This window comes from Macrobrachium nipponense, chromosome 5 (assembly GCF_015104395.2).
Source record: "Macrobrachium nipponense isolate FS-2020 chromosome 5, ASM1510439v2, whole genome shotgun sequence".
Classification (NCBI taxonomy): Eukaryota; Metazoa; Arthropoda; class Malacostraca; order Decapoda; family Palaemonidae; genus Macrobrachium; species Macrobrachium nipponense.
The window spans coordinates 72325777-72343777 of record NC_061107.1 but is presented as its reverse complement, the minus strand read 5'-3'; the positions used below and the strand labels follow the sequence as shown (position 1 = coordinate 72343777).

Genomic DNA, 18001 nt, shown 5'->3' with positions numbered 1-18001 from the left:
GACGCCAGAGCAAGACAGTCCAAATAAACACTGTCATTGTCTGATGAGGAGAAGGAGTAGGCCTCCAATCTGGCGCAGATGCGCTAGAGGCGAATAAATCAGGCAAATAAAGTGTCCGAGGTGGACATCGCCAGTTTTCGTCGAGACTCTGAACAAGCTCGAATCTCCAGCAATTGGGGAGAAGTCAGCCAGGCGCCAGGCGCGAGGCGCCAGCCAGGTGCGAGTGAGGCGCCAGCCAGGCGTGAGACGCCAAGCAGGCGAGAGGCGCCAACCAGGCGCCAGGCGCAAGCCAGGGGCGAGGCGCCAGGCAGGCGCCAGGCGCCAGGCAAGCGAAGCACCAGCCAGGCGCCAGACGCGAGTGAGGCGCCAGCCAGGACGCCGCAGGCGCCAGGCAGGCGCGAGGCGCCAGCCAGGCGCGCGGGCTCGGCTTCCAGAAGAGATCTATTTTCAAAGAAAGCCCTGGTCTTCTTTGGAACAGTGGAATCTCTAAAGCACTTCTTGAGTAACTTGATGATTCCTTCAAACAGCTAAGAATTAAAAGCGCTTGAAGTGCGAGCTTTTAACAATTCTTGTTCTTTCCATAACAATATGTCGTGAGAGACATATTAGCTGTAATAACGGGAGATGCAACTCTGTGTTGACTTCTCTTTGCACGAAGGAGATCAAGTGGGCCTATGAGAGATCCTTCTCTCTTTGTTATACGTGTCCACGGATGCATTGCTGGGATAGGGAGCCGACACTGATCCTTAACTAGTGAATTAAAAATTTTTTATTTTAACATAAGTGTATTATTTTCTGGGGTTATTTGAAATGAGTTTGGGGATAGCTCTTTTCAAATTAAGCACAAACCCTCGTGTTAGGATCAGGGGATTGGGATCGGTGTTGTGCTCCTTAAATTATGCCAATAGGCATTGGTGTATTGTCATGTAAGTGGATAAGACCCCATTGACAAATGACCACTAGATTCTGTCAAGTAAGTGGATAAGACCCCATTGACAGATCTACAAGAACTCTTAGCCATAGGTCACATCCTCGCTGAGGCTCTTGAGACGAAGCAGACTACTAGCAATAGCTAGGAAGTCGACCCTTCGTCTAAACACATAGGAACCAAGGTTTTATTTATTTATTACCAACAACGTACAGGCGGTCCCCGGGTTACGACGGTTCCGGCTTACGACGTTCCGAGGTTACAACGCTTTTTCTTAAATATTCAATGGAAAAATCCGTCCTGGGTTACGACGCTTGTTCCGAGGTTACGACGCTGACGCTTCCGACGCTCCGAGTTAACGACGCTTTTAAAAAACGCATACTATGATAAAAATCCTTTATAGTTTAGCACAGTATATTAATAAAAATAAGTTTCTGGTTAGATTACAACAAAAATTTTGAGGTTACGATGATTTTCAACACTTTTTATGTCGTATTTTTCGATGTTTTTTAGTGACGCCTCATATGCGGAACTAGTTTCCGAGCGAATGAATACATACTAGCTTGCGGTGCGCAAAGTTTACATATAACAGTCCAAAAGCGCAAATAATGAAAAAATCATTGCTTGTTTCCAGTAATAATAACAAAACGAAGTTTCTGGTTAGATTACAACGCAAATTCCAAGTATCCAAAGAGAGACATTATCCAGTAATTTGATCAGAGAGAGAGAGAGAGAGAGAGAGAGAGAGAGAGAGAGAGAGAGAGAGAGAGAGAGAGAGAGAGAGAGAGGCGTCTTCTGACGCTCCGAGTTAAGGACAGAGAAGTGTTCGTTTCGTTAAACGGCCTCTGACTCATGCCAGTAAATGTTTTGTTGATACAAATAATATAAGCCTATTTACAGATACGTTTACTTTAATTAGTCTATATGATACGTGAATAGTAATCAACTGTTCTTGTAGCCCTCAAGATTTGGCAAAATCGAAATATCCAAAGAGAGACATTATCCAGTATAATTTGATCAGAGAGAGAGAGAGAGAGAGAGACGCCTTGGCAACAATGGTCCCGGGGATTGACGTAACGTTTATTTTCTGAACAGATAGGACAGAGAAGTGTTCGTTTCATTAAACGGCCTCTGACTCATGGCAGGAAATGTTTTGTTGATACTAATATATAAGCCTATTTAAAGATACGTTTACTTTAATTAGTCTATATGATACATAAATAGTAATCAGCTGTTCTTGTAGCCCTCAAGATTTGGCAAAATCACTCCAGGTTGTACATAAAACTTCAAGAATGTTGTGTCACCAGAGGATTACAATAGTTTTTACCTTCAAGAACCAGCATTCTTTTATGAAAATAACTCCAGGTTGTACATAAAACTACAGGAAACAACATGTAGTGTAACCAAAGGATTACAAGTAAGGTTTTTATAACTTTTTATTAGTTTAAGACATATTTCCAAGCGTCGTTCCGGCTTACGACGATTTTCGGCTTACGACGCGTCTCAAGAACGGAACCCCCGTCGTAACCTGGGGACTGCCTGTATGTTGTTTACCTGTCTACGTATTCAGTAATAGCTGTCTTTTACCCTCCACCAATGGTGTGAATCAGCTATGTATATATCTGACAGGTAAGTTGAATGTATAAAAATGATATTGTTATGATACAATAAAGTTTTATACATACTTACCTGGCAGATATATACAATTAAATCGCCCACCCAGCCTCCCCTCGGGAGACAGCTGGAAGAAAAAATATGAATTAGAAAACGGGTATGGTTCCTATTCCCGCCACCCAGCGGCGGGGGGGTAGATCACCTGACCTACCTGCCGCGTGTGCCACGAAATTCGAATTTCTGTCGGGACGACGGAGTAATAGCTATGTATATATCTGCCAGGTAAGTATGTATAAAACTTTATTGTATCATAACAATATCATATTTACACCCTGTGCCTAAAATTGCATCAACCACCTCCCACGACTCTTCCACTATTTTATTAACTTCTCCTACATAAACCTCTTCTTCTTCTGTCCCAGTTTCTGTTTTCAGCTTATTTTCTTCTAGTTTTGTTTCAGTTTTCTTCCTATTATGAAAATTCTGAGGACAATCCCTGGCCCAATGCCATTCCGAGCTGCATGTTGCACACATTGTTACCTTCCCTTCTTTGTTTATAGTTTTCATGTATGACACTTACCTGGCAGGTATATATATAGCTATATTCTCTGTTCGCACTGGCAGAATTTTCAAAACTCGCGGCAACCGCTAGATCATGGTAGTTCAGGTGATCGCCACCCCGACGCTCCCGTGGCGCTGGTGCTCGGAATCATTCCCATTTTCGTCAGATTTTTTTCTGCCACTGAACCGGCAACATCGTTGTTGGTTCCCTGCTAGAATTCGAAACTCGTTAGCTGACTTTCGCTGTACTTGGATGGTTTATTGGGTATCGTATTGGAAAGTTGGATTGGCAACGCGATTGGAAGTTCTTATAATGTCGATTTCTGGTGTAGTATTTCGAGTGTGTATGAAAGAAGGGTGTCAAGGTGAGACTGCCGAAAGCCTCGGTAGACCCTCACACAGTATGTAAGAAGTGTAGAGAGGTTTTGTGTACTGGGGATAATAGATGTAATGAGTGTGAAGTTTAAATGAGAAGGAGTGGAAGACTTTCACAAAATATGTTGAGAGACTAGAAAAGGATAGAGTAAGAAGATCGGTGTCTCGGAGTGAGAGGTCAGGATCTTCTAGTAAGGCCTTGAATACTTCTGTTATTTCTCCCCCTTCTTCCCAAGTAGAAGTTGTTAATCCTTCTCCTCAGGTCTCTCCTGCGCCTGCTGCTGTTCCTGAGGATACTAATTATGTGAAAGTGTTTGCCGCCCTTGCGTCAATGGGCGATCAGATTCAGCGTCTTACAGACAAGTGGGTAACGTTTGAAAGTGTCAGTGTAGTGGAGGGGGCAGCTGATCGTCTCACTCGTGCTCCTAGACCTAGGCCTATGCCAAGCTCCCAGACCAAGGGAGAAGGCATGTTGACAGTCAAAGGGAGGCGAGAGGGGTTCCCTTACGATCAGTCGTCCCTTCAGGCAGTCCTGTTGCGTCCCAGGCTGCAGCAGTTGCGTCATAGAAAAGGCAGACACTGGGAAGTGTTTTTCCCTTTTTCTACAAGATAGTGCTGCGTCAGGCAAGTATGGACGTTATGCGGAAGTTTTCGCGTCCTCTGAAGAGGACGCATAGACCTACGTCTTCTCAAGATGAGCGTGACCCTCAAGAGCGGTGGGAGTAGTCCCGAGATTTTCTCTTCTAGTGATGAGGAAGAGGTGGGTTCCGTTTAAAAGGAGGAGATCCTTTAAGTCAAGACAGACGCAAGACCTCATGTATACGACGGTTCTCTGGATAGGACCCTCCTTCTGAATACGGAGCAGTCTCTCCGATATCTTCTCCTTATCGTAGAGATCAGGATCGAATTTCTCGTTTTGATGATCCTTCTCGTCGTCGTCTCCGCTTGCTCAGACTTCCCGCCAGGAAACAGAGACTAGGAACTTCCTTGAAGAGATGCAAGGAAGGTTAGCCGATTTAGTTAAATCGTGGGGAACATCGGAACATCCTCCTACGAGGCGTAAGGACGCATCTCTCCCCGTCAAGTCATCTAAAAGGACGCTTGATGGTTTGCCTCCTTCTCATCACGCTTCGAAGTCTCGGGTAGTACGCAAGTTACGGGAGCAGGACGCAGGACGCAAGTTACGAGAACAGGAAGCAGGACGCAAGTTTTCCGGAGCAGGACGCAGGACGCAAGCTTCCGGAACAGGACGCAGGACGCAACCTCGGAGCTCAGAAGGACGCAGGACGCAGGACGCAGGCGGCAGGAGCCGGCTTCTTCCCGCGAGGTTGGAGAAGATTTTCTGCAGCAAGACCTTGGTTTACAGGATGTGTCTTCGGCAGAAGAGGAGATAGAAGACTTAGAATCTGAGGAAGAAAAAGATGGTGAAGCACCTTCTTCAGACTATAAGAAATTAACGAATTGCCTTCTTTCACTTTTTGAAGGGGATTTTCAGCCTGCAGCTCCGACATCACCCCCTTTCTCAATTCTCCAAGAATAAAACTCCGAAGAAGTCCTCGTTTTTGAAGATGAAGTTTTCGATTACGGCTAAGAAGGCTCTTCAAAGAATTGATACGTGGTTGAAGGAAAAGAGGGAAGCGGGCAAGACTGTGTTCTCTTTCCCTCCAGCCAAAATTGCATCGAAGTCCGGAATTTGGTATGCGACGGGGGAAAATCTCGGCCTGGGAGTTCCTGCCTCCTCCCAGGGGGATTTTTCCAAACATTGTTGACAGTTCCGCAGACATGCCTTGAATTCGGCTAAAGTGTGGTGGTCTCCATCAGAGTTAGATCATCTCTTGAAAGGGATTTTCCGGACCTTCGAGGTTTTCAATTTTCTTGATTGGTCCTTGGGGGCTCTGGACGAACAGTGGAAAATAATGAATCAACGGCTTCTCAACTCCCAAGCAGTATTATGTCCTGCATGGACAAAGCCTTAAGGGATGGTGCGAATGAATTAGCATCTCTTTTTCACCGCAGGAGTTTTAAAGAAAAGGTCACTCCTATGCTCTTTTGCTGCTAAGGGCGTTTCTAACGCCCAGAAATCCGAATGGTTATTCCCCACTTTCGGATCAGTTATTTCCTGCGGATATATCAAGGATATTTCGCTTCCCTAACTCAGAAGGCGACGCAGGATCTGTTAACTTCTTCGGTAAGAAAATTTTTACCCAACAAGGTGGTTAAGAAGACGCCTAAGGAATCAAGACAAGCTAGTCAGCCCTTTCGAGGCAAGTCCTTTTCTCGTCCTGCCTTCAGAGCAAGAAGAGCTCCGTCCAAGAGGGGTTCGAAACCCAGTAGTAAACAATGAACAACAAGTCCTTCAGACATCAGTAGGTGCCAGACTCCAGAAGTTTGGGAGATTTGGCAAGAAAAGGGAGCAGATCCTTGGGTCGTCAAGGTAGCCAAAGAAGGTTACAAGATCCCTTTTCTGAAGAGACCACCTCTTGCGACATCGCCAAGAGCTTGGAGCTCACTACAGCGATCCGGGACCAGGGAAAACAAGAAGCACTACAAGAACAAGTTCTTTCTATGCTCAGAAAGGAGCAATAGAACCTGTTCTGGATCACTTATCTCCGGGATTTTACAACCGGCTGTTTTTAGTAGCGAAATCCTCGGGGGGATGGAGACCAGTACTGGACGTAAGTCAACTCAACTTATTTGTGGAGAAGACAAAATTTACGATGGAGACGACCGATTCAGTACTGGCAGCGGTACGTCCAGGGGAGGGAATGGATGGTTACCCTGGACCTTCAAGACGCATATTTTCATATCCCAATTCATGCAGGATTCCAGGAAGTACCTGAGATTTGTGATCCAGAACAGGGTCTTTCAGTTCAAAGCCCTCTGCTTTGGACTGTGCACAGCCCCACAAGTTTTTACAAGAGTGATGGCGAGCGTGGCGAAGTGGCTACACATTCTAGGAATAAGAGTGTCTCTATACCTGGACGATTGGCTCATAAGAGCCCAATCAAGAAAGCAATGTCTGAGGACTTAGAAATGACGTTAACATTAACGAAAGAGTTAGGGTTGATGGTGAACTTAGAAAAGTCGAATATGACCCCAGTCAGGAGCTAGTTATTTGGGGATTCTGATCTCCTCAGTGACTTTTCGGGCTTTTCCGTCTCCCAACAGACAAGAGCAGTGCATCCGGAAAGTTCAAGCCTTTCTAGAGAAAGAACAATGTTCAGCACGAGAGTGGATGAGCTTACTGGGGACCCTCTCGTCCCTGGAACGGTTCGTTTCTCTAGGAAGGCTTCACATGAGACCCCGATACAAAATATTTTTGAACCAAGTCTGGCCAAGAAAATCGCAACCAGATTCCTTCCTGTTTCGAATTCCTCGCAAGATCAAAGAGGAATTGCGGTGGTGGCTAACTCCCCCTGGGAAGTTAGCGAAGGGAGCGTCTCTCCAGCAAAAGAACCCAGACCATGTATTGTTCTCAGACGCGTCGGACGCAGGCTGGGGAGCGACTCTCGGACATCAAGAAGTTCAGGTCGTTGGAGCAAGGAGGAAGCGGCTTGGCATATAAACAGGAAGGAACTGATGGCGATTTTCTTGGCTTTGAAAGAGTTCAACGCGGTGATTCGCAACAAGGTGGTGCAAGTCAACGCGGACAATACCACAGCTCTGGCGTACATCCGCAAACAAGGAGGGACACATTCAATCTCTCTTTGCAAGTTGGCGGAGGAGATCCTTCTTTGGGCAGAGAAGGAAAACGTAACCATTCTCACCAGATTCATTCAAGGGGAGAAGAATGTGAGAGCGGACCTGTTGAGCAGGGAAGGTCAACTTCTATCAACAGAATGGACTCTTCATCTAGAAGTATGCCAGAGTCTGTGGAAATTATGGGGTCGCCCAGTGGTGGACTTGTTTGCGACAGCAATGACAAAGAGATTGACGACTTATTGCTCTCCAGTCCCAGACCGTCAAGCAGTCGCAGTAGACGCCTTTCTTCTAGATTGGACGGGGCTAGACGTCTACGCCTTTCCCCCGTTCAAGATATTAGGAAAGGTTTTGAAGAAATTCAGGGAGAGTCAAGGGACAAGAATGACTCTCATAGCTCCAATACTGGCCGGCCCGAGATTGGTTCACAGAGGTACTGGAATGGACAATAGATGTACCAAGGACACTTCCAGCAAGAGTAGATCTACTCAAACAGCCTCACTTCAACAGGTACCACAAGAACACCCTCGCTCTGGTCTGACTGCGTTCAGACTATCGAAAGACTTGTCAGAGCGAGGGGGTTTTCTAGAGAGGCGGCCAGAGCGGTGGCCGGAGCTAGAAGAACCTCTACTATTAAGGTGTACCAGGCGAAGTGGGAAATCTTTCGCAAGTGTGCAAGAGTCGGAAGATTTCTTCATCCAGTACCTCTGTGACCCAAATTGCCGACTTCCTTTATACTTAAAGAAGAAATAAAATTGTCAACTCAGACGATTAAAGGGTATCGGAGTATGTTGGCCTCAGTATTTAGACATAGAGGTTTAGATATTACAAATAATCTAGATCTGAGAGACCTCATAAGGTTCCTTTGGAACAAGGAAGGAGCTCCAATACAGAGCGCCTTCCTGGAATCTCGATGTGGTCCTGAAATTCTTAGGAACTAGTAAGTTCGAACCGATGGATCAAGCCTCGTTGAGAGATATCTCGAAAAAGACCATCTTTTTGGTGGCCTTGGCCACAGCTAAAAGGGTGAGTGAGCTGCAAGCAATTAGCAAACATATTGGCTGGAAACATGACAAGCGGTTTGCTCATTTCAGGAGGGGTCTTGGCCAAGAACGAGAATCCAGCTCATCCATGGCCAAGGTCTTTTGAAATTATGGGTCTTTCAGATTTAGTAGGACAGGAACAAGAGAGAGTTCTTTGTCCAGTAAGGGCATTGCGCTATTATATGGAGAAAACCAGTAAGATTAGAGGAACTTCAGAATCACTGTGGTGCTCTGTGAAGAATCCTAGCAGAGCAATGACCAAAAATGCTATTGCCTTTTTCCTTAGGGAACTAATTAAAGAATCTCATATGTTATGCCAAGAAGAAAATTTCGGCATCCTTAAGGTTAAGGCGCACGAAGTGAGAGCAGTAGCTACTTCCTTGGCTTTTAAAAGAATATGGCCCTCAAAGATATCATTGAAACGACGTTTTGGAGGACTAATTCAAGTGTTTGCAAGTCATTACCTTAGAAACGTCAAAACAACGTTTGACAATTGTCAAACGTTGGGTCCATATGTATCCTCAGGAGCAGTATTGGGCAAAGGAATTTCCACCCCATAACTTACTAACATGCTAGGTATTTTAATGAAGTGGTGTTGTTTTTATGGTTGTCTGAGAGGGTTATTTCCTCTTCAGTCTGTGAAGTGTAGTGTGTTAGGTTAGTTTTGTGTGTGGTTCAGGTGGTTCTAACTTATCCTAGCATGAATGCCCATGGTAAGAGAGGGCTAGGGTTTCCTGTCAACAAATTGGTCCCGTCCAGTTGTCAGACCCTTGTATTTAGCTTCATCAACTAATAGGTCACGTCCTAGTTGGAAGCTACTAAGGTTTAGCAGGCTAAGAGGCAGGAATGCTGAAGTCAGCTACCTTAGCAGGTAAGGAATCTAAGAGTATTTTGAATTTTAAATTTTAAAACTCTTACAATGTTGCTGTCTTTGACCCACCTCCAAATGTGTCAATCAGCTATATATATACCTGCCAGGTAAGTGTCATACATGAAAATGATGTTATTATGATATAACAAAGTTTCATGTATACTTACCTGGCAGGTATATATAATTAAATTCCCACCCACCTCCCCTCAGGAGACAGGGTTCAGAGAAAAATCTGACGAAAATGGGAATGATTCCGAGCACCAGCGCCACGGGAGCGGGGTGGCGATCACCTGAACTACCAGTGATCTAGCGGTTGCCGCGAGTTTTGAAAATTCTGCCAGTGCGAACAGAGAATATAGCTATATATATACCTGCCAGGTAAGTATACATGAAACTTTGTTATATCATAATAACATCATATTTCTTCCACCCCTACCTCGGTTCCATCTTCCCTGATATCTCTGGTTTTCCCTCCCTCCCTCTCCCAGAACTAGCATTGCCTTCTGACGACCCCCACCATTCCCGTTCCTCTTTAGTCCCTAATCCCTCAAATAGTCTTTTCATTACTGTGGTACCTCGAGATACGAAATTAATCCATTCCGAGGCGGCTTTCGTATCATGAGCTTTTTGTATCTTGAACCGCATTTTACATGTAAAATGGCTAATCCGTTCCAAGCCCTACAAAAACACCCCAGTAAATTTCAAAATAGTAAAGCTAAATTGACTTATAAACAATGAAATACTACAACAATTTAGACCATTCAATACCTAACTTAATACGTACATACTAGTACGAATATGTACGTATACCTGTAAACAAAGTGTATTAGTGTACATGGTATACAAGAAATTACATACGTATGTATGTTGTAAAATGTGGAACCTTACTTTTCGAGTAAGGCTATCTCCGAAAGTGGCGACAAAGGAGGAGGACAAACGGCAGAAAACTTCTTATAGTACGTGTACACTTAACTTTACGAAACTTAATAAAAAATGTTAGGAAACATAGACTAAACTTTACGAAACACATTAACAAAACTGTAACACTTAACTTTACAAAAACTTAAAAATAAATTTTTTTTGTCTTTTACTTTTACATTTTTTTTTTTTTTTTTTTTTTTACAAAATTTCAATTTCTTCACCACTTTCAACTTTCTGTTTTTTCGTAGTATCAATTGGATCTTCCTTTTTGCTTACTCCTGCTAGTACTAAAGACCTCTTTAAAAAATAATTATCCATGGAAGATTGCTTCTGCCTGATTTTCAAAATGCTCCTGAAACGACTCAGGCAAATGTCATCGAACTGTGCAAGCATACGACCTGTGTAAGCCTTTTCGGGGTGTCTTTTCTACAAATGATTGCACCTTATGAAAACCATAGGGTTGTCCTCCTCCTCCTCGCTGCTGCTAGAGAACTCTTCTTGAACGACGTTATGTTGCATGGCCTCCAACTCCTTCAGGTCATCCATCATAAGCTCCTCTTGGTGCTCCTCAAGAAGGTCACTGATGTCGTCCTCGTCGACGACCAGCCCCATGGACTTGCCGAGTGCAACGATCTCGTTGCGAAACAGTTTCAGGATCGTCAACTGTTCCTGAATCTGCAGCACCAGCTTCGCCCACGTCTAATCCTTCGAAGTCTCGGGGGATACGGCATCAGGCCAGAGTTTCCTCCACGAAGAATTCAAGGTTCGCCTCAAAACCTCCTGCCAAGCTTGGTCGATGAGTCGGATGCATATCACGACATTGAAATGCTCCTTCCAAAATTCATGCAAGGTGAGGTTTGTGGTATCGGTTATGTCGAAACATCTCTTGAAAAGATGTTTCGTATACAGCTTCTTGAAGTTCGATATCACTTGCTGGTCCATGGGCTGGAGGAGAGGGGTGGTGTTAGGCAGAAGATAAAAAACCTTGATAAACGAAAACTCCGCTAGGATATCTTCCTCGAGGCCAGGAGGGTGAGCAGGGGCATCGTCCAACAACAGCAGACATTTCAGAGGGAGGCGCTTCTCTTCCAAGAATTTCTTCACTGTCGGGCCGAAACACAGACTTACCCACTCGGTGAACAAAAGTCTCGTTACCCAGGCTTTCGCATTAGCCCTCCACATCACTGGAAGCTTCTCCTTAAGCACTCTGTGGGCCTTGAAGGCTTGAGGAGTCTGAATGATACACAAGTAGGGGCTTCACCTTGCAATCCCCACTGGCGTTCGAACAAAGTGCGTGCGTAAGCCTGTCTTTCATAGGCTTATGCCCGGGTAGCTTCTTCTCTTCCTGCGTGATGTATGTCCAACAAGGCATTTTTTTCCAAAAAAGGCCAGTCTCATCAGTTGAAGACTTGCTGAGAACTGTTGCCTTCCTTGATTGTCATCTCGTCGAACGTCTTAATAAAGGCTTCGGCCGCTTTCGTGTCCGAGCTGGCCACCTCCCCATGCCGCACCACCGAATGGATGCCAGTCCATTTACGGAATTTTTCGAACCACCCATGAGAAGCCTTGAAGTCTTGGGTTGACGTCGATGTCCCTTCTCCTCCGTCGTCTTCGCCCTGGGCAATCAAATCACAGAAAATATCGCTGGCCTTGTGGGAGATTGCCGGCTTGGTTATCGTATCGCCAGCGATTTCTTTGTCGTTTATCCAGACAAAAAGCAGCCTTTCCATCTCATCGTGCACGTGGCTCCTCTTGCTAGACAAAATAGTCATGCCCTTGGAAGGTGTAGCTGCTTTGATGGCATCCTTCTGCTTCAGGATGGTGCCTATTGTCGACGGATTTCGGCCATATTCCTTGGCGATCACACTCAATCGCATGCCAGCTTGATACTTTTTAATTATCTCCATCTTCGTCTCCAAAGAAAGCATCCTCTTCTTTCCTACTTCAACTTTCGTGGGACCCATAACTTTGTATATATACTGTACATAATTAAGTTATGTAGTACGTATACGTATGAAGCAAAGTTCTCACACAACACGATAAAGTAGTACTACAACGAAATCACTAACGAATTTACGTTAATAAACGAAATAGTATAGAACGAATGAATTCCGCGTGCTTACGATACCGATGTTGCCGCGAAGTGGCCGAAAAAGCACGCCGCTACGTACAGCATGATGGGAGAGATGCTGACCAATAGGTGAGCAGGATGTTATGGCGGTGACTAGCATCAGGAACCAAAGGGAGAGTGGGAGGATGGTGGCGAGTCTACTGAGTTGGCGGCGCACGAGTTTTAAAATTGTTATCGGTGGTCTGGGAGAATCTCGGACTTTACAGCAACAACAGAAATCTTTGTATTTGCTTTCGTTGTTCCGACACAGGATACAAACCTTTCGGTCCTTTTACAATAGGAAGGTTACTAGCAGCAGCTGGATAGGTCGTAAGCTTTCGAACAAGGGGTTTGGTGGTTAACTGCTTGTCCGACAGTGCGCGCACCGCGCGACTGGGAGGTGAAGAATCTTTTGCTTTTGGTCTGCTGGCGTGTGGATGTGTTTATCAATGCTCTCTGCCCGCTTCATCGTCGTTTATCTTTCGTATGGTTGCGTTTTCTCTTTCTGTTTGCATTGTGAAACTGAAGATAGTAAGTACAATTATTCATTTTTTCATTGTTATTGTGAAGTGAATTAAGGATCATGGATTCTCTGCGCACTCCTATTACCCGACGACTGTGCCCCGGGACTGAAGGGCGTAAATGCAAGAAATTCCGCAGTTTCCCTGAAATTGATCCTCATGTATTGTGTACTCGGTGCCGAGGGCGGGAGTGCTCTCGCGCCAAGCCCTGTGCATTTTGTGAGAATTGGTCGGAGGTGCAGTGGGGCTTGTATGAGGGTAGGAAGAAGCGAAGGCCTGCCAAGGAGTTGTCGGAAAGCTCTTCCGCGACTCCCTTGGTGACGGATACTTCGTCTTCTTTCCTGCCCCCTGCTCGGCTCCCGCGTATGGCACCTTCCCCTTCGGGGGGGTTATCCAGGTCCTCCTCACCTGATCTGTCAAGTGTGGAGGAGGGCGCTCGGTACCCCGACGTTCAATTGTATTCGGGGTCTTCCATTCGTTCGGGGTGGGGCTTGTCCCCCCCGTGCGAGGGGAAACCCCCCCAATCACCCGACTGTTGCTACCGCAGGTGCTTCTACCACGAGGGATGACCTTGGTCAGGTGTGGGCGTCTTTGGGCTTGCAGGGCGTGCCTAGTGTTCAGGGGCTGCTGTATCATTTGGCTGGGTCTGCTGCGGTTACCCATTGGACGGTGACCACTACAACGACCACCTTGTTGACTCCAGAGTACGCCGCCCCCCCTCACCTGGTGTATTCTCCTCATGTGGTGTCAGTGTCGCCTACAGCCGCTGTGCAGGGTATGATCGCTGTACCGAGTGGGGGGCGTGCCGCCGCTGCCCGGGTTTACCGTGCTGCCGCGACCAGACTTTTGCTGCCCTAAGAGCTTGCCCCTGGACCTGCCGCTGTACCCAGGATGTCGCTGGCTGTTGCTCCGCCTCCTGTGTTGCCTGTGCTGCCTGCCGTACCTACCGAGACTGTGCTGACCGTTCCTGTTGTTCCTGCCGTTCCTGAGAGGTCCACACCTGCTGACGTCGTTCCTGTTCGTGGTGTTGCTGCCCCAGACGTTGGTCTGTCCGGACAGGTGCGTCCGGGCCCTGTTGCTTCGGCAACAGCAGCCCCGGCTCCGCCCTGGATGGCAGACTTACCGTCTGTCTTGAGGAAGCTGACAAAGAAGAAGAGGAAGAGGAGGAATGTGTCGTCGTCTTCATCGTCTTCTTCGTCGTCGTCGTCTGCCGCCTCTCCCCCTTCGACTTTCAAGGCTTCACAGCCGAGGAAGAAGAAGGCTGCCTCCTCCCCACCTAAGAAGTCTCCCTTGGGAGCTTCTCAGGGCCTTCGGAAGCAGGGCCCGTCTCTTCTTCCGCAAGGAAGAAGACTACGGGGACCAGAGGGGTACCGGCTAACACCAGTACTTCCTCGCCTGGTGTTAGGGGCTCTGCCGCTACACCAGCTTCCGTCTCGGCCTCTCGTTCGCGAGAGGTACCGAGTGTACGGTCGCCTACTGGTGACCGTGCAGCCAAGAACCAGACGCCAGAGCTCGCTCGGTGCCAGGTTCACGGCACGGAGCGGAAGGCTGGTGAGAGCCGCTCAGGTGACTCTCACAAGGCCAGCTCTCGTTCTCGTAGCGACCAGCTGGCTACCCGGGTTGACGTGACGGTCTCTGACCGGCCACGGGCTGAGGCTGGGAAGAGGTCCCCCCGATCGCTGGCGCCAGCCAGTGGTTCGACACGCTGTGAGGACAAGCACCGGTCTCACCGTGACAGTGGTCTCTGCAGGTCGCCTGACCACCGCTCCCACAGGGAATGGAATGGTAGGGCAACCAGCAGTAGCTCCTCTGACACACAAGATCGGGGCCGCTGTTCTTGGTCCAGCCGTTCTCCCCAGGGAAACGGCTCGACTAGCCTGCAGCTCGATCCCCACCGCGGGTTGGTGATCGCCTGCAGCCCTCCAAGCCCGCTGGTTCTGCCAGTGAGCGAGGGGGGAGCGTCGGGTCTGCCTCTCTCGTGCCTTCAACTTCCTCGGGTTACACCGGGAAGAGCGAGGCACTGAGGAGTGATCGTGAGGGGCGTGCCCCGCACGATCCCGTCACGATGCCGTATGTGCCAGGCACGGTCCTTGGATCGACCAGGTCGTACACGCAAGTGACAGGAGGAGACCGAGAGGGGTCTGTCGCCGTTCCCCCTCCTGAAGGGGGAGGAGATCAGGATATGCTGTTGTTCAAGGGACTTGACGGTCCTACTCTGCAAGATGCAGTGACTCCCGAGATCCAGAGGAACTTTGCCGAGGTTATTGGGCTGATTCGTCAGCACACGACCTCGGGGAAGGATCGCCGCTCCCACCATCCGAGCCCACATCCCGGCTCGAGTCGTTTTGGGGCCCGAAGAGGGAACCCAAACCGACGGTGGGGTTGCCGCGTTCTGAGCTTGCCGATTCTGTTCTGAACCAGGTAGAGTCTCTCGTCTCTGGACAGGAAGGCTCTCTCAGGTCGAGCAGATCGAACAAGCTACTTCCACCTCCTCTACTGCGACAGCGGCGTTTTTATGTGCCTTCGGAGGATCCAATGCCGCCCAAACAGGTGAACCCAGAGTTAGCCAGGCTAACTCCGGGTGTGTCTCTGCAGCAGCTCCTGTCGGAGAACCTCTGGTTCTCGCAGCAAGAGGCACTAGGCCTGGAATCTACCGCTATGGCAGCTTTCCAGGCCGTCTCCTGGTTAGACCTGTGGTCCCTCACAGTGTCTAAGGTCGCAGCCAACTCCGGGGGAATCTCCCCCAAAGAAGACTCGGCTTTCAGGAGACTTTGTCGGTCTGGAGGAAGAGCCATCTCCTTCCTCGCCCACCAGACAGCAAACCTGTGGGCCAACCTGGTACTTTGCCGTAGGGACGCAGTCCTTACCCGCGTATCCAGGAGGGCGGCTGGGCGTGAGGCGGCGTTGGGCCTACGCAATGGACCAGTACGGAGTTCCTCCTCTCTCTTCCCTGGAGAGATGGTGACCCTGCGGTGGACAGAGGGCGCACTGACGACAGTGACCGTCTCATTCACCAGGCAGTTTCAAAGGCTTCTGGGCAGCCTTGAATTGCGGCCAAGCCCAAGAGCTCGGCTAGCGCTTCCTCGGCTGCTAAGACGATTGCCTCGTCGAAGCCCCGAGGAAAGACTCTGTCTTCTTCGTCTTCTGCAAAGGCGGGCCGTAACCAGCCCTCCTCCCACCCTTCCTTCTCACGAGGGAGGGCAGGGAAGAAGTCGAGGAAAGGGGGGAAACGCTAGGGACGGCGTTCCCCCTCACCTGCTGCCGGAAGTGGGGGGGTGCCTGGCGAGCCATTGGGCAACTTGGTAGCGCTACGGTGCCGAGACCTGGATAGTAGATGTCCTTCGAATCTCGGCCAACCCTCACCTCCAACCCGGTCCATCTGCAGACTTACGTTCCAGGATCATCGAAGGACGTGGCACTACGACAGGAGATCGAGACCATGCTGAGCAAACGAGCTGTAGAGAAGTGGGCCGTCTTCTGTGGTTGGTGTCGTAGACGGGGGTCTATCTCCTCTCAGAGCCATTCTTCAGCAGGTAGCGGATTTCCTCGTTTTTCTTCGCCGAGAAAAGCTCCTCTCAGTCCCCACAGTGAAAGGATATAGAGCCGCCCTGGCACTAGTCCTGAAACTGAGGGGATTGGACATCTCGAACTCGTTCGAGATCTCCTTGCTTATGAGGAGCTTTGAAATGTCTTGCCCACCCAGGGAACTCAGGCCCCCTGAGTGGGACGTGACTCTCGTCCTTAGGAGTTTGACTTGAAGACCCTTCGAGCCACTCCGAATGTCGTCAGACAGGGATCTGACCCTCAAGACCCTCTTCTTGCTGGCCCTGGCATCGGCGAAGAGAGTAGGGGAACTTCATGGTCTTTCCTTCGATGTGAAACATTCAAGGGAATGGGGATCTGTGTCACTCGATTTCGTCCTGAACTTCATTGCGAAGACTCAGAAACCGTCGATCCCTGACGACAGGTTCGAGTCTTTCACAATCCCCTCCCTAATGGACTTCACCAATAATAATGCGGATGAGATGCTGCTTTGACCTGTGAGGGCGCTACGGCGCTATCTGAAGAGAACTCAACACCTCAGGCCTGAGTGCCGACGCCTCTTCGTTAGCACCGGGGTGACCAAGAAAGAAGTATCCAAGAACACGCTTTCTTTCTGGCTGCGTGAGGTGATCAGGAGAGCGTACGAGGCTGATGGTAGTGACGACATCTGTACGCTCCGTCCGAGAGCCCACGAAGTCAGGAGCATTGGTCCTTCCCTTGCGTTCCGCAAGTACTTCTCCGTGGCGCAGGTCCTGAAGGCAGGGGTCTGGGCCAACCAGACTACCTTCACCTCCTTCTACCTTCGGGATATTGCCCACAGGTCCTTGGATACTTTTTCCTTGGGACCCGTGGTGGCTGCTCAACACGTTGTGTAGCTAACCCAGACCCTCGCAGGCTGAACAGCATCGAGTCCTGGTGTGACTGTAAGAATGGATGAGTGAATGAGAGTGTGACTGGCTCCTCTTCCCATCTTTTTCTCCCCTTCTACCTGTGAGCAGAGGGACACGGTCGTCATCATGCTGGATAAGGACGAGATGCAGGTGAGCTATATGACAGAGCCCCATCCTATCCCTTTCACTAGGGATAGGAGTGAATATCCACCACTTCCCCCAACAAGGGGGGGGAAGTGGATGCCAACAAGAGACAAACCCATAACTTTATGTTGCCTCTTGCAAACAGGAACTTGTTCTTGGTTGCTGGTACAAAGAGATACGCTTGCCTCTCTCTTAGTACTTGGTCCGATCAATCGGACAGAGGCTTGGATCCCTCCCTCGCTCTTACGACCAGGGAGGCATTCCAAGGTTGGGCGAACACCAGTCTGTTCACAAAAGACTCAGATTCCTCCCACCAAGAAGTGAGTCTTCCTATTGTAAAAGGACCGAAAGGTTTGTATTCCGTGTCGGAACAAATGACAATTTGTCCAAAATTGCATTTTTCCTAACTATACAAACCTGAGGTCCTTTTACACATAGTCCCACCTCATGCCACCCCTCACTCTGCAGTTTTTGCTTGGGCCTAAAGCAAAAGTGATTCTTCACCTCCCAGTTGCGCGGAGCACTCACTGTTGGACAAGCAGTTAACTACTGAACCCCTTGTTTGAAAGCTTACGACCTATACAGCTGCCGCTAGTAACCTTCCCATTGTAAAAGGACCTCAGGTTTGTATAGTTAGGAAAAATGCAATTTTGGACAAATTGTCATTTTTCGTAAGTTGAGCCTTTCGTATGTCGAGGTACCACTGTATTTGCGACACTTGTTTTGTAATTTAACTTTTCTTACCCACAAGCCGATAATACCATTTGTTTTTTATTTTCCG

General features: G+C 48.4%; 1 protein-coding gene across 1 annotated transcript in view; it reads right to left on the bottom strand.

Moving 5' to 3' along the window:
• Nucleotides 1–16084, bottom strand: part of LOC135215824 (DNA replication factor Cdt1-like) — a 71836-nt gene extending 55752 nt beyond the window's left edge. The window contains exon 1 of the mRNA XM_064250776.1: nucleotides 16035–16084. Coding sequence (XP_064106846.1) covers nucleotides 16035–16084 — 50 coding nt within the window. The remainder of the gene's footprint in view (nucleotides 1–16034) is intronic.
• Nucleotides 16085–18001: the final 1917 nt, after the last annotated feature.